Source organism: Xenopus laevis, chromosome 3L (assembly GCF_017654675.1).
Source record: "Xenopus laevis strain J_2021 chromosome 3L, Xenopus_laevis_v10.1, whole genome shotgun sequence".
In the NCBI taxonomy this organism is placed as follows: domain Eukaryota; kingdom Metazoa; phylum Chordata; class Amphibia; order Anura; family Pipidae; genus Xenopus; species Xenopus laevis.
In genome coordinates, this window is record NC_054375.1 from 12,721,514 (window position 1) to 12,748,593 (window position 27,080).

General features: G+C 44.1%; 2 protein-coding genes across 7 annotated transcripts in view; both read left to right on the top strand.

The window, feature by feature from the left end:
* The window catches only part of LOC121400994 (WD repeat-containing protein 91-like), a 1,149,255-nt gene that overhangs the window by 682,329 nt on the left and 439,846 nt on the right, over positions 1–27,080 (top strand). The gene's annotated exons all lie outside the window — the stretch shown is intronic.
* Positions 12,468–27,080, top strand: part of LOC121401205 (fibrous sheath CABYR-binding protein-like) — a 37,512-nt gene continuing 22,899 nt past the window's right edge. Inside the window, exons 1-4 of the mRNA XM_041585539.1 lie at positions 12,468–12,574; positions 12,915–12,984; positions 13,084–13,123; positions 13,250–13,337. Of these exons, the coding sequence (XP_041441473.1) occupies positions 12,542–12,574; positions 12,915–12,984; positions 13,084–13,123; positions 13,250–13,337 (231 nt within the window). The 5' untranslated portion in view covers positions 12,468–12,541. The remainder of the gene's footprint in view (positions 12,575–12,914; positions 12,985–13,083; positions 13,124–13,249; positions 13,338–27,080) is intronic.

Consider the following 27,080-nt stretch of genomic DNA (forward strand, 5'->3'; position numbering starts at 1 on the left):
GCTAAGGTGTTTTTGGCTTAGTGTTTAATAAATATTGCCTTTTATCTTACCTTATGTCTCATTCTAATCGAGTGTATTTGAACTACATGGGCAGGGGGTTAAGTCCCATTGGGTTGCGTATATAGATTTACACTATAGTTGGTGGACACCCCAGCCCATTGGTTCTTATACATGTATTATTGTTCATCAGTACCTATCTCTCACTTCATTCCATTGTCGTACCCTCCTAAAAGACACAAATGGGAATCCAACCGCAGATCCGTTGGAAATACAAAATATTCTAAAGGGCTTCTACTCCAAGCTGTACTCGTCCACCCTAGCCCCCACAGATATGCCAGGAGTAGAAGCATTTCTTAACTCGGTGCAGCTTCACTAACTAATTTCCGAGTATCGAGAGCACCTGGAGTCAACTATATCCCTAATTGAGGTGCAAGAGGCCATTGATTCTTTCCCTAATGGGAAAGCTGCAAGTGCTGATGGATTGCCCATAGAGCCCTGTATAAGGTCTGGAGTACATTAATTCCCAAAAACCTTTCCAACCTCCAAGCACCCCGCATGGTGCCTGTCAAAGCTAAAAGGACTAACCTCAACCCCATTTTAGGGAATGTCAAGTGGGTCCTATCCAAGATTACCCATCTAATGGGAATTTCAAATGTTGACCAGTCTACACCGCTATGGGGAAACGCCAACCTGGGCGGAGTGGTGGAGCTAAAGCCCCTAGAAGGTTGGTTAGACAAAGGGGTACACAAAATAGATGATGTATGGTGACATGACAAACCCCTTGCACTCTCCGAACTTCGGGCTGTGAGGGCCATCCCCTCATCCCATTGGTTATTCTATATGAGGCTCATCTTAAAGCTAACAAAGTGGTACAAAGAGAAGCCCCGGGAAATGGCTGGGCACCCAGTCATTGCACTTATAAATACAGAAAAGACCCAGGGCATAATTTCAAGGGTGTACAAACTGATCTGTAAGTAACGACACAAGGATAAAGCCTTAAAATGCAGAGAGCAATGGGAAAGGGATCTTGGAGTCCTTACTGATACGCAGTGGTCGGCTGCACTTAAAGCCCCGTTTCAAGTGTCCTTCATTCCTAGGCACAGAATATTACAGCTGTACCCCCTACATAGGGCCTACTACACGAGGAGCAGACTAATGTTCCCCAATCTCTCACCACAATGTCTTAAGATGCAAACAAGCAGTGGGGGATCTACTACATACCCTTTGGAGTTGCCCCAAGCTTCAGGCATACTGGAGCGAGACACTGGAGATCCTAGAGGAAGTAACGGGGAGGGATAACCTAAATGACCCTAAACTATGCGTATTAAATATACAGTCAGATACTATTGTGGACTCTCAAGGGGCTCTATTCCTAAGTAAAGCTCTATTTCAAGTGCGTGGAATCATTACCCTTAACTGGAAAGCGGAGGCCCCGCCAGTAGTAGCACATTGTATAACTGAGGTGTCTAATCCGCCAACACAGAGTTCATGTTAGCCAAATGTAAGGGCTGTCTGGATAAGTTCCATAGGATATGGGACCCCTGGCTAAGGAAATACCCCCCGCAGAGGTACTGGAGCTGTGATTATTTGTAAAATAAACTCTGTCAGGGTAAAGTATAGTGTGACCAGACATAAGTAGATATTAGCTAGAACTGGATCATTATTGTCTCCTGTAATGGAATATTGTTGTCAAGCTCATACGTATATCCTACTGAATGTGATGTATAAATTTGCTTATGTTCAATAAAACTTACCTGAACAAAATAAAAGTTAACTCAAAGGTGAACAACCCCTTTAAGTTAACTTTTAGTATGATATTTTGGTTTCCATTTTTTATTATTCGTGGTTTTTGAGTTATTTAGCTTTTTATTCAGCAGTTCTCCAGTTTGCAGTTTCCGATATCTGGTTGCTAGGGTTCAAATTACCCTAGCAACCATGAAATTGACCTGAATAAGAGACTGGAATATGAAAGGCAGAGGCCTAAATAGAAAGATGAGCAATAAAAAGTAGGAATAACAATAATTTGTAGCCTTACTGAGCATTGGTTTTAGATGGAGTCAATGACCCCCATTTGAAATCTGGAAAGAGTCAGAAGAAGGCAAATATTAAAAAAAACGATGAAAAATAAATAACGAAGACCAAAAGTTGCTTAGAATCGCCCATTCTATAAAATATTAAAAGTTAACTCAAAGGTGAACCACAACTTTAGTATGGTGGCCCAACCCTGGGGAAGAGTCCTGCGTGGAAACAATTTTTAATACCAAGACCTGTAACCCACACCCACATTTTTACCTACCTGACCCGCAACTGCCTGATCTGCAAACTGATCCACGAAAAGCTGACCACCATAAAGCAGGAAGTGTCGTTGCTGGAAACCAGAAGTGATGTCATCATTAGTGGGCTCGGCAGAAAAAAAAAACATTTTTAAAAACTTTTAAAGGACAAGGAAAGTCTAAAATAGAATAAGGCTAGAAATGCTGTATTTTGTATACTAAACATAAGCATGAACTTACTGCACCACAAAGCCTAATCAAACAAATGATTTATGCTTTCAAAGTTGGCCACAGGGGGCTGTCATCTTGTAACTTTGTTAAATATCTTTGCCTGACCCTGCACATGCTCAGTGTGGTGTAGGCTGCTTAGGGATCGTCATTAACAACGCTGCTTGAGTTCTGCATGGCTGGTAAGTAAGGCGGGGGCTCCCCCAGCTGTTCATAAGTATGATTGTTTCCCTGCTCAGCAGTTAGGGACCATCTGACAATTCCTTTCCTCAGCAGTAAATGAAGGGAGAATTTCACTGCATACAGTCAGGTTTCTTATAAAAACGGTACACATTTTTAAATTAAAGTATATTGGAGATAGGTTTCTTTTTCATTAAAGAAAATAAAAATGGGATTTTATTTTTTTGCCTTTCCTTGTCCTTTAAAGGAATAAAACTTTTCAAGATCCACAACTTGACCTGCAAACCCTCAGACCCCCAACCTGCATCTGAAAGTCCTTCCTACAACCTACAGGTTCGCTGTTTTTTTGGGGGTACCCAACACCCTGCAGGGCTCTACCCTGGGGTACTCAGACTCTTAGGACTGCCCTGCCTGGGAGCACAGGGAAAATGGCACCAATCAGCTCTCCAACACTTGGATGCTCCTTTGGGGTAAAAGGCGGATAAATTATAGTCCCTCGTACCCAGAGTGTTACAGTTGACAAACAAACCCATTTATTGTGGAGGAGAAAACGTGTCTTTGCTGATAGAAGTGAATCCTCGTCAGTCTGCTCTATGGACTCCCATTCTATAATCACACGCAATAATGTGGAAATAATTATTATGCCGAGAGATTCTAATGAGCTTTTAGTCTTCTATCCGTGCAAACGTTGCTCAGAGACGCGTTGTGGTTTCCGATGGTGTGTGTGTGGCAAGGTTGTGTTGGGTTCTTATCTGAGGTTCCCAGACTGTAGGGCTTGACACCCTTGGGGGCAGTGACAGATGAAAGCCTGAAGGGTAGCTAGGGGGAGATTTGGGGAGAAAGCATATTTGTTCTCCTAAGAACCCCTGAATGCCAAGTGTGAAGGCCAGTTAGGATAAGATGTTGGGTGTATTTTTTTGTAAATATCACTGAAAGATCATCTTGAAGCCCAAGTAGGTTAAGCCTTTTGGTGGATGTCTACTTTCTGTCCTACATACCCTGAAAGACAATCCTGAAAGCCAGTTAGGGTAAGATTTTGGGTAAGCGTTGCTGACCAGTGGCGGAACACCGGGGGAGCAGGGGGTGCGAGCGGGCCAGGGCCCGCACCCCCTCAGGGCCCTCGGCAGTTTACGGGCCGCTAATTCATGGGCCAGTTCCGGGTGTACGGAGGGGGCGGGGGGCCCGGCTGCGCGTCCTGCGCCAGGGCCCCGCCCCCCTCTAGTCACATTTCTGTTGCTGACCTAGTTACCCCTGAAAAGCCACATTGAAAGGCCATTTCAGTGAGATTTGGGGTGAAGTTATCTGACGTCCTACTTATTCTACGTACTATGGGGGAAATTCACTAACGGGCGAAAATTTGCAATCGATGGCTTCATCGCCTTCGCCAGGCACAACTTCACACAGACAACAATAATTCACCAAGTTGCGAAGTTTCGTTGCCACCGCCAAACACTTGCGAAGTTGCGCTGTTACTACGGCAGGCATAGCGAAGTTTCACTAGCGTTAGATAATTTGCATACAGCGGGAAGTTCAATTTCAATGGACGTATATGTTGCAGCAAATACATTACACTACAGAAGCCCAGGGAACCTTAAGAAATAAAATAAAGTTGTTATATTACCCTACACCTGAGCCCACAGTATAGTTTATGTGCCATATGTAAGGCCCGGACTGACAATCTGTTGGTTCTGGCAAATGCCAGAGGGGCTGCTGTAAGTTTCCATAGACAGTCACTATTTAGTGGGCTGATGGGGGGCTGCTTGGGCCTCTGTGTACTTGGAATGCCAGGGCCTATTGTGAATCTCAGTCCGGACCTGGTAAGGAAATGTAGGGGGAAAGGAGGGTACCAAAAATTTACAATCTCTTTTAGCATATCACCCTGTAAAAAGGAGAAGCCATTGTTTTTTGGGACTTAGAAAACATTTCAACTTTTTTTTGGACCAAGTCCTATCTACTCTATTGCACTTCGCCTGGTCTGAGGTGGCGAAGGCAAGTCTGGTGATAGAGTTAACGTTCAGTAAAACATAAACTCAGTGAATTTGCGTAGTAACGCTCTTTCGCCAGAGCAAAAACACACCTGCCGTTAGAGTGCGAAGTTGCGCTAGAGTCCCATCTCCTAATTATGCCGGTGCCCATTAGTAAATTGGCGAAGTGCCAAAATGACGTCACGCTGGCGAATTTTCTCCAGCATTAGCCACTTTGCCCTTTAGTAAATTTGCCCCTATGGCTTAATAGCTGATGATTTCTTATATCGTAGATACCTCTGGAAAACCATCATGAAGGCCAATTAGGGGAAAATATGGGTCAAGTGTCTGTTTGACGTCCTAGATACCCCTGAAACATCATCTTGAAGGCCATCGGGGCCAGTTAGGGTGAGATTTAGGAAGAATGCCCAGGATACAAAACACTATGATGGTTCGTTAGGGGGGAATTTGGGGTCTAATGTTTGAAACCATGGCTGATAGACATTGATATTTCCTACATCTGGAACTTTGTTATGAACTAAAGGGGGGGGGGGCTGAACAAAAGCTGGACATCCTACTACAGGATCTATCTTTTTATCTCCCTCTCTCTATCTGTCTGTATCCACCATTCACCAGTCTACTGCTATCTATGCATCTCATATGATCTCTCTCTCAATGTATCTGTCTCAATCTCTCCATATACAATTCATTGATTTCCTTTAAGTTATATAAATAGAATACATTTGAGCAAAGAATAATAAGATAACGAATATAATTCTAACCCATCTCTTGCTTGAACGTTCTGTACACCCAAAGCCTGGCCAGCGGCACCCAAGGTCATTGCTGTGAAGGTGCAATTGTCACGGGGGCCTATCGGCTCTCAGCGGGGGAAGTCCGGACCCAGGAGGAAACTTCTGGTTAAAGTCCAAGATCGCGGTACAGAAGGGATCAAGAATAAACAGTCAAGATACAGGCAATAGTTCAAAAGGCTGGTGGCAATAATCAAAATAGAAAAATCCAATAATCAGCAATCACAGGAAAATAGAAACAGCCAGGAATGAAGTAGCCAAATCCTACAATCGGGCATTGAACCCGTGACCTTGGTGTCCTTTTATTTTAAATTTTGGCACCAGACACATCATCACGCATCTGCACACCAACGTCCAGGGTCGGACTGGGGGGCCTTGGGCCCACCGGGACCTCTGTCCAGGGCCCCCTCTGGCCCCCCTACTGTGAGGTGCCGATCGGGCCACACGCACGAATGAGCACACAGTGCGCATGCGCGAACAGCGGGCGCATGCGCAGACGGCGCAGAAAGAAAACTCTTTTTTATAGAATTCCTATATTCCTAAGAGGGGTCTGGCCCGGCGGGGGCCCATGAGGGTCGGTGGCCCACCGGGTTTTTCCCGGCGGGCCAGTATGACACTGCCGGCGTCACTAGGCTGATGTCCACGTGGTGGCTATGGGTGCGGTCATCTTGGACGCGGCGCTGTAGAGGAACGGTGAGCCCTGACAGCAATGCCCTCTCAGTGGGAGGCCATAAGTACCCACTTCTCTCTCTCTCGGCAGCCCTATCTCTAACCCCCTTTTGTTCTCGCCTGATTGCTTTCCATTAAGGGCGACAAATTTTTATTTGTGGGATTCCTCTTCATGCTGCATTAGCTTAAGGGCGTCAAGTACTCTCCCCTCAAACCTTACTCTCCCCTCATACAATACTCTTCCATCATACAATACTCTCCCCTCATACAGTACTCTCCGTTCATTCAGTACTCTCCCCTCATCTGTACTCTTCCATCATATATTACTCTCCCCTCAACGCATCGGGCAGGGTTGACAGGTCTAATTATAAACCACCAGAAACCCTGGTGTTGGCATTTGAATTCTCGGATCACACGGTAAACACACAATATCCTACACTTTAATACACAGTACTCTCCCCTCGTACTGCACTCTCCCCTCATCTGTACTCTTCCCTCATACAATACTCTCCCCTCATACAGTACTCTTTCCTCATAAAGAACTCTCCCCTCGTACTGCACTCTCCCCTCATACAGTACTTTCCCCTTATACAGTACTCTTCCATCATACATTACTCTTCCCTCAATGCAGGGTTGCCAGGTCTAATTTTAAACTACCAGCCTGGCAACCCTGACGTTGACATTTGAATTCTCGCATACATGGTAAACACACAATACCCTACACTTTATTATAAAGAATAGGTGGGATACATAAACTACTTGAGCGCCTAGTCTACAACCGACTAACCTCATTCCTCCCTGACAATAACCTGCTGGACCCCCTACAATCTGGTTTTAAGCCACAACACTCCACTGAAACTGCCCTGACTCGACTAACTAATGACCTTTTAACCGCTAAAGCCGCTAAACCGCTAAAGCCAACAATCATTTCTCACTACTAATACTACTTGATCTCTCAGCTGCATCTGACACTGTAGATCACCCTCTCCTCCTCCAATCCCTCCATTCGCTTGGCCTTCGTGACACAGCCCTGTCCTGGTTCTCTTCTTACTTTACTAATCGTTACTTCAGTGTCTCCTACAACGGAGTAGCAGCTTCTCCCCTACCTCTTTCTGTTGGGGATCCTCAAGGATCTGTCCAGGGACCATTACTATTCTCCCTCTATACTTCTTCCCTCGGCAAATTAATCAACTCGAACGGTTTCCACTACCACCTCTATGCTGATGATACTCAGATCTATCTCTCATCTCCTAATCTCAACCCAGAACTCCTAACTAGTGTCTCCTCCTGCCTATCTCTACCTGGATGTCACAACGCTGCCTTAAATTAAACTGAAATGGTTCTCTTTCCTCCAACTAACACCAGTAACATCCCAAAGGATCCATCATAGCTAACAATTCCACTATCACTCTGTCTCCCCAGGCCTTGGGGTTATCCTAGATTCTGTCCTGTCATTCACTCCTCATAACCAGTCACTTATTAAATCATGTCACTTCCACCTAAGGAACATATCCAAAATACGATCATTTATCACCCAAGATGCTGCCAAAATCCTTGTTCACTCTCTCGTCATATCACGTCTAGACTACGGTAACTCTTTTAATTGGCCTTCACCTCCAGAGACTGTCACCTCTCCAGTCCATAATGAACACTGCTGCGAGGCTCATACACCTCAGCAACCGCTCCTCCTCTGCCTCGCCTTCTGTCAATCCCTGCACTGGCATCCGCTACCTTTCAGAATCAAATTCAAATGAATGACCCTGACTTCAAAGCACTTCATAACTCTGCCCCACCCTACATCTCTCAACTCATCTCTATATACTCACCCAACCACTTACTACTATCCTCTACTGACCTGCTACTCAACTCTTCTCTCAATACCTCCTCACATTCAAGACTTTGCAAGGGCTGCACCCCTCCTCTGGAATTCTCTCCCACGGTCTGTCCGACTTTCTCCCAACTTTTCTGCTTTGAAGAAATCTCTTAAAACGCACTTCTTTCGAGAAGACCACCCTCACTCTGCTTAACTACCAAATGCAACACCACATACAGTACCACATTTCTCACCCACTTAATTCGATCTAGCCCACTCCCACACCTTGTGTATTATTCCCTTCCCTTTAGAGTGTATGCTCTTATGCATAGGGCCTTTCTCACCTTTTGTACCTGTATTGATTGTAATTTATGTAACTCCATATGTTCTATGTATATATGTGATTTAGTTGTATAATCACATTTACTTTACAGTGCTACACAATTTGTTTGCGCTATATAAATACATGTTAATAATAATAAAATAATAATAATAATACAGCAGAAACATGGGAGTTAGTCAGGAATGGGACAACCCTGTTACCTGAAGCCCCAATGCTCCTTCTGATGATGTCAGTTGAAAATCGATAGTGATGTCAGAGTGTTGGAAATGCAGGTTACAGACTAACGTTTCGGCCCAACGAGGCCTTTCTCAAAGTGCTAACATAGTATTAAAACGAGCCTTATATCTATGTACTGGCGGGAAAAACAGCAGTCACAACTATGACGTGAGAACTAAGCGACTGCCTATTGAATACATCACATTAAGTACATAAATAGTGTAAACCATGTCATTAAGATGTATGCATCAGTCAGTCTGTTGTGTTATCACCTTACACACTTCAGCATACTCACATACTTGATTATCAATAAAAGGGTTAAAAACAAACCATTAAGTAACACTATGTAGTTGATTGTTAACCGAAGTGAACATAATGTGTTACAAATGTTACTAATGTGACTTCCTTTGAATATGATATTATCAGCCTCCCTGTCCATGTCCCAGCTCCTACTCAATTCCCTATATACACCCCAATAAAATTATTGATGCTTCTATCAGCAGCTATTAAGCTCCATCACTGCACTCTTAAGTTATATACCTTATGGCATCTAATTATCTACATCCCATGCTGTTGCTGAACTACACATCCCAGGCTGTTATTAAACAACACATTTAATATATAAGCTAAAATTGGTATTTAAACTTACTGTGAGGCTGGTTTACACTATTTATGTACTTAATGTGATGTATTCAATAGGCAGTCGCTTAGTTCTCACGTCATAGTTGTGACTGTTGTATTTCCCGCCAGTACATAGATATAAGGCTTGTTTTAATACTATGTTAGCACTTTGAGAAAGGCCTCGTTGGGCCGAAACGTTAGTCTGTAACCTGCATTAAAGCTATCTATAATCGTTTACTCCCTGAGAGTGCGGCTCTTTTTTAGAAGATATATATGAAATTAAGCACCTAATCTGTTATATAAGAGCGATTATATCGCAAAGTAGAAAACCTCTAATGAAAAGAAACATGATTGCTTTACAACAGGAAATTTAGTAACAATTTGTAACTTATGAACTTGCAACTTGTGAACTTTATGATACATTTATCTAATATGAAGTAGTGTAGTGATGTGCGGGTCGGGTTTTTCTCCGCGCCCGCCTGAGCCTGACTTCTGACTTCCCTTTATAGACCCAACCCGCTGATGATGTCACAAAAGGGCGGGGTGAGCAGACGCAGGGGATATAAAGCCAGAAGCCGGCAGTTGAAGTTGAGGATCGGGGTCGGTGGGGTGCAGGGTCGGCCTGAACTGGGTCCAGCAGGTATTGGGCCGGCACGCATATCACTACTATGAAGTCTAGATTATGTTTTTTAACCATTTTTTCAATGTATTGATAATTGCCATGTTAATTGATAGAATAGAAAATAGAACAGAAAATACCGCTCTGACTCACCGCTAGCCTTCTTTGCAATACAGGCGGCCCATGGATCTGTCTCTGGGCGCTGGATTCTCTTGGCGTCCCACGCCTCACTGAATAGGAAGAAGAAAAGACAACGTTTCTGCTCACCGGAGTGCTTTAAAATAAAAAAATCTTTATTGTTCCATAATAACGGACATGCTAATGATTAAGGCCGTCTGTGCCCGAAACGCGTCAAGCTAGACGTACTGTGTGCCCATTACTATGGATCAATAAAGATTTTGGATTTTAAAGCACTCTGGTGTGCGGAAACTTTGCCTATGTTAATTGATATGACAAGTTCCTTGGGAGGGGTTTTCTCTTGGGTATAAGACACATGGTGGTATAATGGATACTGAGGTCTCTGAGAAGTACGTTGTTGCAAAACGCGTTAGACCTTGGATGCTTGGTGAAATTGTTTCCCTTAGCGACAGACTTGGGGCAGCAGCCCCTGGGTCAGACCACAAATCGGCTAAGCCAATCCATATATTTTACCTGTAAATGAATGTCAAGATGGGCTGTGTGCGGGGGATTAACTTGAAATCATAAGTGTAGGGCTCGGGCCAAGAGCACCCGGGCCACGTGGATTGAACGGTGAGTGACTATAGAACCCAAAGGCCTAATTATAGTTGGATTGGTGGGAGTTTAATAGACAAAGAGGATATAGCCACTACGGGTGCTGGATATATGTATATATAATTTGTGTGCTATGAACAACAGCAGCAGCACTGATTGGAACCCTGGCTGATGAATGAATGGATCCAACAGACTCAATAGGCCACACATACAAAGCAATACTCAGTGTACTTAATAGGCTGTGTATGTACTGCACATCTAATTAGAAATAAATGCCATATAAACCTCACTCATCAAAAGGGGACACTTCCCCTTTAAGAGCAGGAAACAGAGGTGACTTCACCCGGGCGTTGTGACAGTTGGTTCAGTCCGTTGGTTGGCCCTGTGGTGAGAGGTAAGTGGACTTTCCCTCTGGGAGATTTATTGCCAAAAAACTTTATTTTAGTGCAAAAAGAGGCAGGAATTTGGGCAAGGTTTTTCCCCCAGACTAGTGGGTGTTGCACCTCTCACTGATTTTAGTGAATTTAGAGAATTTTCCCCTAAAATGTGCTTGGGAGGAGCCTTTAATCTTAGTGCTGGTTGGGAGACACAGACCAGGATTTGGCAGTTATACAGGACTGTCAGCAAATATTTACATTTATTAATGAAGGGAACATTTGGGGACCCCTGTACCTCACCATAAGCTGCTTAATTTGTGTTCCCAGTACTGACAGGCTCCTTAGAGATTTGCCCCTCTGCCCCCTGGTATCTGCCCCCAGCCCTGCTCTTATGTACCAACATTGTAGCTAAATACATGTTCCCTTTATCCAAGTCTGGAACTAGGGGTGGGAAGCAGAGGCACGTGCCATGGGGACAGTAGGGGGTGATAGTAAATGAGTGGGGGACATACAGCAGATCCCATAGAAGAGAGGTGACTTTACCCATAGGGATTTGACAGTTGGTTTTGTCCGTTGGTTGGCTCTGGGTTAAGTGTATATTCTCTCCAAGACATTTTTTTGCCAAATATCCCTTAAATTAGTGAAAAATTAGATAGTTGGTGCCCCCCAGTCTGTAACTAGGGGTGGGAAGCAGAGGCACGTGCCATGGGGACAGTAGGGGGTGATAGTAAATGAGTGGGGGGGACATACAGCAGGTCCCATAGAAGAGAGGTGACTTTATCCATAGGGATTTGACAGTTGGTTTAGTCCGTTGGTTGGCTCTGGGTTAAGTGTATATTCTCTCTGGGGTTATTTGACAAATAACTTTTACTACAATAAAGAAAAAGGGCCCAGGACCTGACAAAGCTCAAGTTTAGGGGACAATAGATCTCTGCCTTCCTCTGTATTATATAGGAAATATTAAGCGCTAAATTCATTAACTTGCCTTTTTATTCTCTTTTCTATACAGATTGCTACAGAGCTTTTCCTGCTTTTTTGGACTGTGATTTTGCTGTTACACCTGCCTGATAACACCTGGGTTTATTTTTGGCTTCTCCATTGTTCAGTCACATCCATCTTCATCTGAACAGTGTAAGAGAGAGCCAGGGGATCCTTAGGGAGACCCCCTTGGGGTGCCCCGGCCTTGTGCCGCCCCCAATTTATTTTTTTAACATCGGAGAATCTTCTTGAAGAGGTAAATCTTGCAAATTCAACTGATTCAGCACATGATTTCTTCTTCAGCAAATCTGCCCTAAATTCACTTGAGGGGGGTCCCACGTGGCTTTGTGCATATGAGCCCATACGGTTACTGTATATGGGATTTATAAGAAGCCCATTCATCGCTATCAGCAGCATTAATACAAATAGGGGAATATACAGAAGGAAATAATTGCCTTTAAGTTTACTTTTAGTATGTTATACGATGGCTAACTCTTAGCAACTTTTCAATTGGTCATCAATTGTTTTTTTTTAAAGCTGCTGAATAAAAAGCTAAATAACTCCGAAACCACAAACAATAAAAAATGAAACCCAAGTGCAAATTGTTTCAGAATATCACTCTCTACATCATACTAAACGTTTATTTAAAGGTGAACAAACCCTGTAACCGTGACTTCATTTTGCCTGATTGTGTCCATTTGTCCCTTTAGGTCTCGACGATGGAGGAGATAACGATCAAGACATCTCTCCTGGTAATGCCTCAGTGTAAAATAAATCCTCTCTCATCTAAACTGCTGTTTCCCTTTCACTCTTCTATATAAGCTCTCCTTAAGCAGCTGTCTGTCTGTCTGTCTGCACTGCTTCCTTTTATACATACAGGTGGGAGCTGCCATACCATTTGCCTCTGTGCGGGTAGAACTGACATCCAGGAAAAACAACCACTTTTTTCTGAATAAAATCACCTTATTCCTGCAATGTTTGCCCCATAGAAACCCTTTTCTGTCTCTATTCTCCTCAGATCCAGACTGACTGTGAGCAGCATTTAGAGCCATTTAGTATTCTGTCCCTAATGCTCTTTCCTTTCACTTACAGACGCTGTACGTCGTCCTGGAGGACTTCAGGGAGGAAGACACCGACTTTAAGGCCCTTGCCTCTTATTACGGTAAAATCCTATTTTATTTATCAGTTCCTACATTTTATTATATGTGAATTCCTTCCCCCCTTTAGCTCAGTATTTAACATAAATGTGTTTTTCCCGCAGAACATCACTACCGGGTCCACTACGGCAAGAACGTCGTCCTGTAAGTAAAACATAAATGCTCTTATTACATGTTGGGAATCATTTGCTATTGCCCCAGGGGTAAGTGCAAGGGCAATAAGGCTGGAAAATGTTTTTATTAACGCTCAGTGATATTTTTCTTTTTCAGAGAGGACTTTATTCTTCGATATTTCAGCGACCCGAGGACGACGCACAGAGACAACATTTATGAGTACTGGGTGTTGATCCATTATCTGGTATGTAATGCAGAATAGATGTCTAGATAAATAGAGAATAAATGATATTAGATTGCCAGCTCTTGTGTAACACTGCTACTTTCTTTATGTTACAGGAAGTGCTCGAGAGGGAGTGTATCGCCCTCTACAGTGAGGAGTTGCTGCCTCCTGTAAGTGTCACTATTATTATTATTATTATAGGAGAGGTTATTATTCACTGTGTGTCTCTATAATAATTCTATTATTAACATTGACTCTCTCCTTCCACAGGAAGCATCATCGGAACACCGGAGATGGGGGCAGCATGTCGAGTATCTGCGGCTGCAGAATGTAAGTTCCCCCATCACATGGGAATCCCACACCCTCACTGCCCTCAGCGTATAAAGGTACTATTAGCAGTACATATACAGACATAATCATAACTGTCTCCTTTCTTTCCCCTTTGCTCCTATCCTTGTGCCTCCCCTGCACCCGCAGACTATCCAATGGCACCTTCACCAGCTTGCCATGACGCTCTGGGAGAGGGAGCAGAAGCTGCAGGAGGCTGTGGGGTATGTATTTTGCACTACACACTTTCAATTACACTTACTGCCACTTTACAATAATGACAATAATGAAATTTTTTTCCCTTCAAATCTAGTGAGGAACAAAAGGCAAGTCCTGTAGCTGAGGGAGAGGAGGAAGGAGCTCCTGCGGTGGAAGAGCAGAGAGAAGAGGGAGCTCCTGGACAACATCAAGCTCCTGCGGAGGAGGAGGAGGAGGAGGAAAGAGAAGAGGGAGCCTCTGGGGAACAACCAGCTCCTGCACCAGAGAATGAGAAAGAAGAAGGAGCTCCTGAAGAAGAAATAGCTCCTGCTGCAGAGAGAGAAGAGGGAGCGCCTGGAGAACAGCAAGCTCCTGCAGCAGAGGAGGAGAAAGAGGAGGGAGCTCCAGCAGAACAGAAAGCTCCTGCTGCTAAGGAAGAGGAGAGAGAAGAGGGAGCCCATGGGGAACAGCAAGCTCCTGCTGCTGAGGAGGAGAGAGAGGAGGGAGCATCTGGGCAACAACCAGCTCCTGCTGCTGAGGAGGAGAAGGAAGAGGGAGGAGATGGAGAACAGCAAGTTCCTGCAGCAGAGGAGGAAAAGGAAGAGGGAGCTGATGGAGAACAGATAGCTCCTGCAGCGGAGGAGAAGAAGGAGGAAGGAGCTCCAGGAGAACAGCAAGCTCCTGCAGCAGAGGAGGAGAGAGAAGAGGGAGCTCCTGGACAACAGCAAGCTCCTGCTTCCGTGGAGAAGGAGATGGAAGAGGGAGCCCCCAGGAAACAACCAGCTCCTCCAGGGGAGGAGGAGACAGAAGAGGGAGCCCCTGAGGAACAACAAGCTCCTGCGGAGGAGGAGAAGGAAGACGGAGCTCCAGGAGAACAACAAGCTTCTGCTGCAGAGACGGAGGAGAGACAACAGGGAGCCCATGTGGACAAACCAGCTCCTACACCGGAGGAGGAGAAACAGGAAGAAGTAGATAAAGAACAAGCTCCTGAGGCGGAAGAGACCTTTGAAGTTCCTCCGGTGATAGAAAGGCCGACCCTCCGAAAACGGGTCAAGAAGGCCATAATGAAGAGGCTCCGCAGGGTTTGGGTAATGTATCAATTTACTGACAATTACCCTTCTTCTAGAGATACCTCATGTTGTCCAATGCAGCTCCACTTTACTTCCTGCTCTTCTGAGCATTTTCAATCAGAACAATAGAAAGGAAGTCATACACCCTGTCTGTTGAGCCCGCAGGCTGATCACTTTGTGGGCGCACCCCATAGACCAATGTTTGGCTGCCTTTAGGGTGTAAGAGGTTGCTGACAGGGATCTAAGTCTGCAGATAAAGTGTTGATTTTATAGTAGGCCAATAAGACCCAAACAGTCCCCAAAGGCCCAACAAATAGTGCACTCTTAAAGCAACACCGAGCCTTTAATATCCTAAAGAAACAAGTATTTGTCTTTATTCTTATCTTAACATTTTCTAAATCTTTTCTTTTCAGCATTCCACTCAAAGACTCACCTGCTGCCGCCGACCCACCACCACGGCCTAAATCCTTTCCTTAATACCGACCTACCCCGAGAGCGTATGTCTGTGTGTGTCTGTCTGTTATGTACAGGAGGGAGAGTTGGGGTTCTGTACAGGAGGGAGAGTAGGGGGTTGTGTACAGGAGGGAGAGTAGGGGGTTGTGTACAGGAGGGAGAGTAGGGGGTTGTGTACAGGAGGGAGAGTAGGGGGTTGTGTACAGGAGGGAGAGTAGGGGGTTGAGTATAGGAGGGAGAGTAGGGGGTTGTGTACAGGAGGGAGAGTAGGGGGTTGTGTACAGGAGGGAGAGTAGGGGGTTGTGTACAGGAGGGAGAGTAGGGGGTTGTGTAAAGGAGGGAGAGTAGGGGGTTGTGTAAAGGAGGGAGAGTAGGGGGTTGTGTACAGGAGGGAGAGTAGGGGGTTGTGTAAAGGAGGGAGAGTAGGGGGTTGTGTAAAGGAGGGAGAGTAGGGGGTTGTGTATAGGAGGGAGAGTGGGCGTTATGTAAAAGAGGGAGAGTAGGGGTTGTGTACAGGAGTGAGAGTGGGGGTTATGTATAGGAGGGAGAGTAGTGGGTTGTGTATAGGAGGGAGAGTGGGGTTATGTACAGGAGGGAGAATGGGGGTTATGTACAGGAGGGAGAGTAGGGGGTTGTGTACAGGAGGGAGAGTGGGGGGTTGTGTATAGGAGGGAGAGTAGGGGGTTGTGTATAGGAGGGAGAGTAGGGGGTTGAGTATAGGAGGGAAAGTGGGGGTTGTGTATAGGAGAAGGTTGAGGGGGTGTGTATAGGTGAGGGGTGAATAGGAGGTGGGTGTGTATAGGTGAGGGTGTATAGGTAGGGGGCGGTCTAGCCATGATCCAGGGTGTAGAACCGACTGCCGTTTCTAGGAGTCAGGAAGGAATTTTTACCTTCAGTGCAGATTGGCCCCCATAGCACTCTAGGGTTTTTCTCCTTCCTCTGGATCATCCACTGTTAGGGAGGCCCAAATATAAATTGCCTATTAATTGTAATAAATCCTGTGCTCACCGCCAGGTTTCTCCATAAATATGTCTCTGTGTTTTTCTTTAATCCCTATGGTGAATATTGAGGGAAGGGGCTCCTGTGCCTCGTTCTACTAAAGATGACTGAGCGGTTGTGTGAGGGTAAAACTGGGTGGTGGTGCTGATACAGGGGTTTAGTTGAAGAAGGGAATTGGTTAATATCTCTGCAGGGTTAATTGATTAATATGTACATGACGGGGCTGAAAGACATAGGGACACATACTGATCTCTAATGATTGGAGGGAACTAGAATATTGCTTTACTCCATAGGCCACAATGTAACAGCATTTCCATTCAAGTCCAAGGCCCTTTTCTTAACACTGGAATTCCATCCACTTCCCACCAGCCTATTGTCACTATACCAGACATTTAGTATATGAAGGAGCTTGATATTGGCCAATGACTAAACTGGATTTGTTTTTTGGGTACCACTTTCTCCAGGTTATGAGACGTCCTTTTGGGGCGGGGGGCTCCTGCTAAAGCAATTGAGTTAAAAACATTGGTGGCCTGGGGCCCTAAGAGTTAAAAACATTGGTGTCCTGGGGCCCTAAGAGTTAAAAACATTGGTGGCCTGGGGCCCTAAGAGTTAAAAACATTGGTGGCCTGGGGCCCTAAGAGTTAAAAACATTGGTGGCCTGGGGCCCTAAGAGTTAAAAACATTGGTGGCCTGGGGCCCTAAGAGTTGTAAGTGGAACTGAGATAACCCCTCATAAGTTCATGCAAATCACCTGGTTATTCACTTGTCTATTAAAGGGGTTGTTCAGCTTTAAATTAACTGTTAGAATATCCCTCTCTGCATCATACTAAGACAATTTGCAATTGGTTATCATATTTTATTATTTTATTATTTGTGTTTTTTGGGTTATTTAGCTTTTTAGTCACCAGCTCTCCAGCAACCATGCATTAATAGACTGGAATATGAATAGGAGTGGCCTGAATAGAGTTATAGAAAGACGCAATAACAATAAATGTGTAGCCTTACAGAGCATTGGTTTTAGAAGGGGTCAGTGACCCCCCCATTTGAAAGCTGGAAAGAGTCTGAATAATAAAACATAAATATTGAAAAAAAACAACTAATGAAGGCCAATTGAAAAGTTGTTTAGAATCGGCTATTCTATAAAATACTAAACGTTAACTTAAAGGTGAACCATCCCTTTAATATAGTGGCCCCACCCTGGGGTAGAATCCTGCGCGGAAACAATTTTTGAAACCCGGACCTGTAACCCACACCCACATTTTTAACTACCTGACCCGCAACTGCCTGATCTGCAAACTGATCCGCCAAACACACTGACCACCATAAAGCAGGAAGTGCCGTTGCTGGAAACGGGAAGTGATGTCATCACTAGTGGGCTAGGTAGAAAAAAAAACATTTTTAAAAACTTTTAAAGGAATAAAACTTGCTAAGATCCACAACTTGACCTGCAAACCCTCAGACCCCCCCAACCTGCATCTGAAAGTCCTTCCTACAACCTACAGGTTCGCTGCTTTTTTGGGGGGTACCCAACACCCTGCAGGGCTCTACCCTGGGGTACTCAGACTCTTAGGACTGCCCTGCCTGGGAGCACAGGGAAAATGGCACCAATCAGCTCTCCAACACTTGGATGCTCCATTGAGGTAACAGATTAGGAGACTGGTATATTGTTTTTTTTACCAATTTGAATATTCTGTCCTTTAAAAAAGATCAGGGCAGATAGACTAATCCTTTAAAAAGTCCCCTCGCCCTCCTGTTATCCCAACAAAGGGGCCTCGTAAGCCGTAATGGAGAAGCGGCTGTGATTGAGTGGCATTGCACCCCTGGAAAGGGTCAGACTGGGGGGCCCGGGGCTGCTGTCTGAGGGCCCCCCTCCATCCTCCCTTTCTGAGCCGGCACACTGCGCTGTGGGCAATACAGGAAGAAGGTGCGCAACTGTATTTGCCCTTCGTCGGGGAGTCACTGCAGGAAAAAGGTGCGAATCTGGGGCCCACCGGGTTTTTTCCCGGTGTCCCGCCGGCCCAGTCCGACACTGCCCCTGGCACTACAACATAGGCAGCCTAAGCTTAATGATACTTACAAGGGATTAGCCATGAGAATCTCCTTGCACTTATCTAACATACACATTACAGGGCCATTTTGGCAGCAGCAGTTCTAGGGGGGCACAAATTGGACAGGACATATTTGTAGCTGGTACTGCCCAAGCCCAGTGTAAGGGGCGCATGTCTGCTTAATCTGAAGTAGGATTTGGGGTGGGATAAAGGAAAGTAAAATAATACTATGGGTGTTATTGGGTAGATCCCCTCCAGTAACCCAATATTGAAACCTATTGTCCCTTGGCCAGGGTGCCATGAACCAATCCATGTTGTGCACCCAGGTGTCCCTTACGTAGGCTTGGGTTGGGTTCCATGAGCTCCAGGGACTCCAGGGAGCAGAGCTTTCCTTGGGGAGTCGGAAAATGGGGGCAGCTGCCCTGGGTCCTGGGCATGACAAGGTCAGTGGGTAGTTCATACCAACGGCACAATCTCCTGGTTATCGACTTGTCCATTAAATGAGCTGTTCACCTTTAAAGAGGTGGTTCACCTTTCAGTTAACTTTTAGTAGGTTATAGAATGGCCAATTCTACGCAACTTTTCAATTGCTCTTCATTATTTACTTTTTATTGTCTTTTTTATTATTAATACATACTTTATTTTCTAATTCTTTCCAGTTTTAAAATGGGGGTCACTGACCCCATCTAAAAACAAATGCTACATGAAGCAACAAATAATCTATTATTACTCCTCTTTCAATTCAGGCCTCTCCCCTATTCATATCAGAGTCTCTTATTCAAATAAGCCAATGGTTGCTAGGGTAATTTGGATCCTAGCAACCAGATTTTGGAAACTGCAAATTGGAGAGCTGCTGAATAAAAAGCTAAATAACTCAAAAACCACAAACAATAAAAAATGAAAATCAATTGCAAATTGTCTCAAAATATCACACTCAACATCATACTAAACTATAACTCAAAAGTGAACAACCCCTTTCAGTCAACTTTTAGTATAATATATTGGTTTTCACTTTTTATTATTTATGATTTTAGAGTCATTTAGCTTTTTATTCAGCAGCTCTCCAGTTTGCAATTTCCTCAATCTGGTTGCTAGGATCCAAATTACCCTAGCAACCATGCATTGATTTGATTAAGAGACTGGAATATGAATAGGAGAGGCCTGGATAGAAAGAGGAGTAATAAAAAGTAGCAATAACAATACATTTGTAGCCTTACTGAGCATTTGTTTTTAGATGGGGTCAGTGACCCCCCCCCATTTGATATCTGGAAAGCATCAGAAAAGGCAAATAAAAAAACTTTAAAAAAACGAAATAATGAAAACCAATTGAAAAGTTGCTTAGAATTGTTTGTTCTATAACATACTAAACGTTAACTTGAAGGTGAACCACCACTTTAATATGAAGGCCCCACCTTACGGTAGAGTACCCGCACCCACACCCACATTCTTACCTACCTGACCCGCAACTGCCTGATCTGCAAACTGATCCGCGACACGCTGACCACCATAAAGCAGGAAGTGCCGTTGCTAGAAACTGGAAGTGATGTCATCATTAGTGGGCTAGGCAGAGAAAAATAACTTTTAAAGGAATAAAACTTTTCAAGATCCACAACTTGACCTGCAAACCCTCAGACCCCCCAACCTGCATCTGAAAGTCCTTCCTACAACCTACAGGTTCGCTGCTTATTTGGGGGGTACAAAGGAATGATAGAGTTGCTTAAGGTTGATAACCCAGGTAGTACACGGAATCACTGTACACCAGCATTCCACACACATTTGGCCTGACTGCTGTCCAAGACACTCTCATGCAACGAAGACTACAATTCATTGAACATAACAATTTCGTAGTTGAGCTACTGGAATTTGTGTTAACCCACAATTACTTCACCTTTCACAGTAAATATTTCCACCAATTAAGGGGAACCGCAATGGGCAGTACATGCGCCCCCTCTTATGCCAACATTTCCCTGGGCTGGTGGGAGAGCAATATGGTGTTTGGAGAGGATCTGGCTGAATAGACTCAGTACTTACCACTTTGGCTGCGCTACATACACCACATAGTATTAATATGGACAAGCACAAGCCTAAAGTTCTTCCAATTTGTGGATAAACTTAATATTAATCCCATTCATTTGAAGGTAACAGCACAAATCAACAGCAACACTGTTAACTTTTTAGATATTCGAATATTTCGAGAACCTACAAGTAACAATAACATAGCGACGTCTGTATATAGAAAGGAAACAGCCACCAATAGTCTGCTCCATGCACAGAGCCAACACCCCAAAAATACCATTCAAGGGATTCCAGTAGGGCAGTACCTAAGAGTAAGAAGATTGTGTAGTACAACTTACAGAAGGAAGCAGAATGGATTTATACCATGAATAGCAAAGCTCCCTTTGGTTTAAATGAAGGGTTTACATTTACACCTTTTCTCTGAAATAAGAGTCATCGTATGTATTACTTTAAATAGCCATTATAATTATATGTGATCTTGCCCATTATATTAACAGGCATGGATAAACTCTATCAATATTTGTATATCATAAAATAACTCCATCTTTAAATTTGTATATTAAAGCCCTTGATAAGTATTGTCCGGATACTGTTTTACATGCTCATGCGCAGTATGTGTGGAGCGCAAGTACGGGCAAACACTGGCGACATCATCCGGCACTAGACTCCGATCTAAAGGGTCGCAACTGAATGAGAAGCACCACTAAGCACAAAGTACCGGACCTCTATTTAAACCGGCAATTGAGACGCGACCAGCACCTATGCCCCTGAAGAAGCCGTTTTAACTGCGAAACGCGTCAGGCAGCATAGGTGGGGGAGCAGCTCCCATCCGTTCCCAACGTAGGTAGGCAGAATTGACTACGGGAGGAATTGGGAAAAAGAAGGGAGGGTACACGGTAAATACTAATGGCTGTTACTGCTTAAGAATAGACGGCCATATTTAGCGGCTATTTGATTCCCTCACTTACCATCCTATGCGGTTTTTAATCTATGTGTTTATCTAAGTGTCATCTCTCCTGCGAGTGGAGGGGACATTCTTCAGATTCTTTCCCAAAGGGAATCTTATTGGATTAAGAAGATGATACAATGTCCCCGAGAGGAATGAATGACCATTGGAGCCTTATTCCCTTTTTATGATTGTGAATTGCTTTTGTTTTTTTACAGATATTGAAGATTGTCTTTTCTAGAATAGTACGTTGCTATGCAACCTGCACTGTAGAAACCAGCTAATGGTAAGAGCTTAATATAAACATCAATAAATCGGCTTTACAAATAAATGAAGGGCATAAATTCTAATATGAGCACCAAGGTTTTCTGCAGGTAGGCTCTTAATAGAGCAGTTCCTGTTATTTTAACAAAGATGCTGTTTTTAACTTTTGCAACCTTTTCTATACTATTTATTATCTACCGATAAATCTTATGATGGCTACTTTTTTGCACTTCAAATTTGGACTAAAGGGGGGGGCTGAACAAAAGCTGGACCTCCTACTACAGGATCTATCTTTTTATCTCCCTATCTCTATCTGTCTGTATCCACCATTCACCAGTCTACTTCTATCTATGCATCTCATATGATCTCTCTCTCAATGTATCTGTCTCAATCTCTCCATATACAATTCATTGATTTCCTTTAAGTTATATAAATAGAATACATTTGAACAAAGGATAATACTATAACGAAGATAATTCTAACCCATCTCTTGCTTGAACGTTCTGTACACCCAAAGCCTGGCCAGCAGCACCCAAGGTCATTGCTGTGAAGGTGCAATTGTCACGGGGGCCTATCGGCTCTCAGCGGGGGAAGTCCGGACCTAGGAGGAAACTTCTGGTTAAAGTCCAAGTTCACGGTACAGAAGGGATCAAGAATAAACGTAGTCAAGATACAGGCAATAGTTCAAAAGGCTGGCAGCAATAATCAAAGTCCAGGCAAGGGTCAAAAATCCAATAATCAGCAATCACAGGAAAATAGGAACTAGACTGTCACCATTGTCCATGTGGTGGCTATGGGTGCCGCCATCTTGGACGCGGCGCTGTAGAGGAGCGGTGCACCATCGGGCGCTCCTGACAGCAATGCCCTCTCAGTGGGAGGCCATAAGTACCCACTTCTCTCTCTCTCGGCAGCCCTATCTCTAACCCCCTTTTGCTCTCACCTGATTGCTTTCCATTAAGGGCGACAAGTTTTTATTTGTGGGATTCCTCTTTATGCTGCATTAGATTAAGGGGGTCAAGAGTGAAAATCACTTCTTTATTATTTGCTTGTCCTTGCCTTCTGCCTCTGCAAAATAATCCCCCTTTTCTTTCCTTCCGAGACCCCTGAGCAGGGTGCAAAACACCACCTACTTCTTTGCCATACAGGTGTGGGACCTGTTATCCAGAATGCCCGGGACCTTATGTTTTCCGGATAATGGATCTTTCTGTAATTTGGATCTTCATACCTTAATTCTACTAGAAAATCATATAAACATTAAATAAACCCAATAGGCTGGTTTTAGCTTCCAATAAGGATTAATTATGTCTTAGTTTGGATAAAGTACAAGGCACTGTTTTATTATTTGGATAAAATGGAGTCTATGGGAGACGGCCTTTCCGTAATTCTGATCTTTCTGGATAATGGGTTTCTAGACAATGGATCCCATACCGGTACCAACTCCATCCTGTATAAATCTCTTCCATACTTTATTTGCACCAGTACCTTTTCATACAATTCAGTCTTACAATCTTACAATCTTTTTACCCTACTGCAGACACCCAAACAAACAAAGGAGCTGTTACCCAATGCCAGGTAAATAATCTCTCCTGCTGTTATTGTGCCTTTATACAACATTATTAGGGTGGTCTCTGATGAAGGGGTCCGTCCCCAGAACATTGTATGATTACACAATAAGCACAGAGTAAGCTCTTCGTGTGGATTTGCTCTGAGTTGTACTTTGCTATTATTGGTGGAGGGGGAGCCAAGATCAGAGTGCTGAGAAATATTTGGAAAAATATAAAAACACCCTACAGTTAGTAGGACAAATAGTTGGTATGGGGTGTATAAAAAAAATACAAACAGGTTGCACACTTAGGCTCAGGTCCATGTGCTGTAGAATAGAGCCTGACATGAATACAATGTTCCCTGTGTTTGGCAATACTGTACTCATGTGGGGCATGGCTTGGGCACAGAACATTGGCATCACCCCAACCTTGAGATTTCCAAGTGGTTCAAGGTGCTGGGGAGCCCAGGTAGGGAGCTGTGTTCTGCACCATAAAGAGCAAAGAATGGCAAGTCTTTAGGGCAAAAGAACGGAGTATTGGGGAGCACTAACTATCAAGCACAGTAGATGGTGTGCAGGGTCAGATAATTAATTGTATATCGAGAGGAGAGAAAAAATGAAAGAACTGACCAATATAACTGCACCCTCCCATCCATAAGCTCCGGGGCTCATAATTAAAATTAAAACGTAACTTTTAGTGTGCCGTTAAAATTGGTGTCCAGTCTGCAACATTAAAAGACCAGTTAGAAGCAGGGGACTGATTGACCGGCTAATGGGAGGGTTAAGGAAGTAAAATGCTAACGCACCTGTGAAACCAGTAATAGTTTAATGGTCACAGTGGGTATTGGGTATCTTAAATACCACCAAAATGTGATACCCAGCACAGTCACTCAGAGAATGCCCATCACAATGCCAACCCCTTCACTCACTTCGAGATCCCGCCATATAGTAAGAAGTTAGCCACAATAAGGTAGTAAGTAGTAGTGACCTAAGGTCGGTCTCTTAACAAAGTGCAAAGAAGTAATGTCTGCCTCAGGCACATCAAAGTATCGAATGGCTACAAAACCCCGCTGACGGGTCCTCGTGGTATTGGAGTATAGTGAGCCCTAGGCACTTAAAATAGCAAATGGCTTAATACTAGCCCACGGATCTTTGAAAAACCTCCAACCCCTTCACCCACATAGAACACCCTCCCGATCCGTAATAACCCTTCAGGTCCCTATCAGTCGTCCTGCCTAACTGAGAGATAAAAATGCGCCTAGCGTGCGTTTCTCCCGCCAAGTTGCAGGCTTTGTCAAAGGCAATTACGAGACGGGAGATGCACTCCTACAAATAGCCGCGGGACGAATGGTAAAAATTTGAATGGGCCAATCAGTGTGAAACGTCACAAAGGAGATGAGCCGACAAATGCTACACTCTCTCCTTGTGACAAGCGCAAAACCTTGTTTGAAAAAAATGCCCATGGGATTTCCTATTGAGCAATAATGTTGCCGTTCATCCTGTCACTTATAGAAATGACACAGTATTTCCACTGAGGCAAACAAATACAAAGTGGGACATTCACTAAGAATCGTTGTTGTGCCAGCGTCCGTTTCGCCGCGCTTCGCCAGGCGTATTTTCGCCAGCGCTACACAAATTCACTAAAATCCGAAGTTGCGCTCAGGGGAAGTGTAAGGTTGCGAAGTTGCACTAGCGTTAATTCGCCAAGCAAAGCGAAGTTACGCTAGCGATGCTTAATTTGCATACGGCGCCAAATTGAAGTTATAATGGAGGTATATGTAGCAGCACTACACAAGCCTGGGAAGCCTTCAAAACAGCAAATAAAATGTTTATTTTGCCCTACACATGTGCCCATTGTATAGTTAAGGTGCCATGAGTTAGGAAATGTAGGGGGGAAGGAGAGAAGCCACAAAAATTTTTTCGATCTTTTTCAGCATATCACCGATAAAAAATTAAAAAACGCCAGCGTTTTTTGGGATTTAGAAAATTTTTTAATTTTTTTTTGAAGCAATCCCTATCTACTCTATTGCACTTCACCTGGTCTGAGGTAAAAGGTAGCGTTCAGAATCATTTGCGCGTCAGTGAATTTGCGTAGTTAAGTCTGTTGCGAAAATTCGCCAGGCGTAAGGGTGCGAAGTAACACTAGTGAATTTACGCCTGCGTGAATCGGCGAATTAGCGAAAATGGGCTACGCTGGAGCATTCACGCTGGCGTTAGGCGCTTCGGCGTTTAGTGAATTTGCCCCAAAGTGTGCAGACTGAATTATACAAGTGTGTATGCTGGATCAATTAACCCTTCACACCCACGATCATGCTGTTATACTGCAACAAACTGTTGAACAGTATAGATTTTATAGCACTTAACCCTTCAAGTGCTGTATACCAACAGTTTAGCGCACATGAAAAGTATCAGGGATGGTTAGGATGGCAAAGCTGTCTGCCTTGTGGTCCAATCTAATCATCGATGGAATAAGTGTGGACTTGGTCACATAGTATTAGAGAATCCAAGATAGTTCAGATAAGAACTGCCAACGGGACTTCTGCCCCAATTGCCAAGGGTAATTAATAATGCCAGTGATCTAATGTTTGACGACTCAGATAGTCTGCTTGCCAATTCTGTATTCCCTGAATATATATTGCCGATATGTGAACCTGATAGCTTTCTGCCCAGTCCATGATTTTGGACCCTTCCTTGAGGGCTGCTGCACTTCTCGTGCCGCCTTGTCTGTTCAGGTACGCAACCGTTGTTCCATTGTCGGATTGAATGCGAATGTGTTTGTGTAGGAGAAATTCCTGCCACTGAGTCAGTGCGTTGAAAACTGCTCTGAATTCCAACGTGTTTATGTGTAGTTTGGACTCTGTTAGTGGCCTCATCCCTTGCCATGTTCTTAGTGGCCAGAAGGCCTCCCATCCTCTGAGGCTTTCATCAGTAGTGATTACCTCCTGAACTGGCCAAGCCCATCTCCTGCCTTGTTGGAGGTGCAGAAGGTATGACCACCAAAGAAGACTGGCAATGGTAGATTGCTTCAGTTGAATTACTTGATGTATTTTGTTCCATTGATGGAGAAAATCCCACTAAAGTGGTCTGAGGTGTCGTTTGCCGAAGGGAATCGCCTCTATGCTGGAGGCCATGAGTCCCAGGAGTTTGAGAACGCTGTGAGCAGTCTGTTGAGGATGATTGGTGAAGGCCCTGGCCATCTCTTGAAGTGCTAACGCCTTGGGCGGTGGCAGATACACTTTGCCTATGTTTGAGTCTATTATCATGCAGAGGAATTCTAACTTTTGTGTAGGTATGAGGGTGCTCTTTTTGTGGTTGATGAGCCAGTTAGGGTTTGGATGCAAGTATTTACTTGTTGCTGAGTTATTGATTGTGACTGACCTGTGATTATAATGTTGTCGAGGTGCTGTCACTGCGATACCTTCAGTTCTCAGTGTTGCCAACAGAGCATTGGGTACTTTGGAGAATATCCGAGATGCTGAGGTGAGGCCGAATGGGAGGGCCCGAAACTGAAAATGTTGGTCGCCTACTGCAAACCTTAGGAACCGTTGATGATGTGGGTGAATGGGTACATGTAGGTACGTCCACTTTTGACATAAATACTTGTGGCTGAAGAAACTTTAGGATTGTGGGAAGGGATTCCATCTTGAAGCGTTCGTACCAGATGAACTGGTTAAGTGGGTGTAGATTGAGTACTGAGGATAGCCTCCGTCTTTTTTTTTTTGGAACTAAAAATTTGACTAATAGTCTTTGAATCTGTTTTTTTGCAGGAACTATGGCTATGACTTTGGCTTCTAAGAGTTCCAGAATAATAGTCCGTAGTGCTTGCTGTTTGTGAAGAAGCCGGGGCACTAGATATAATACAAATCATTTTCCTGTGGCTTTCTGTGAAAACTAATTTTG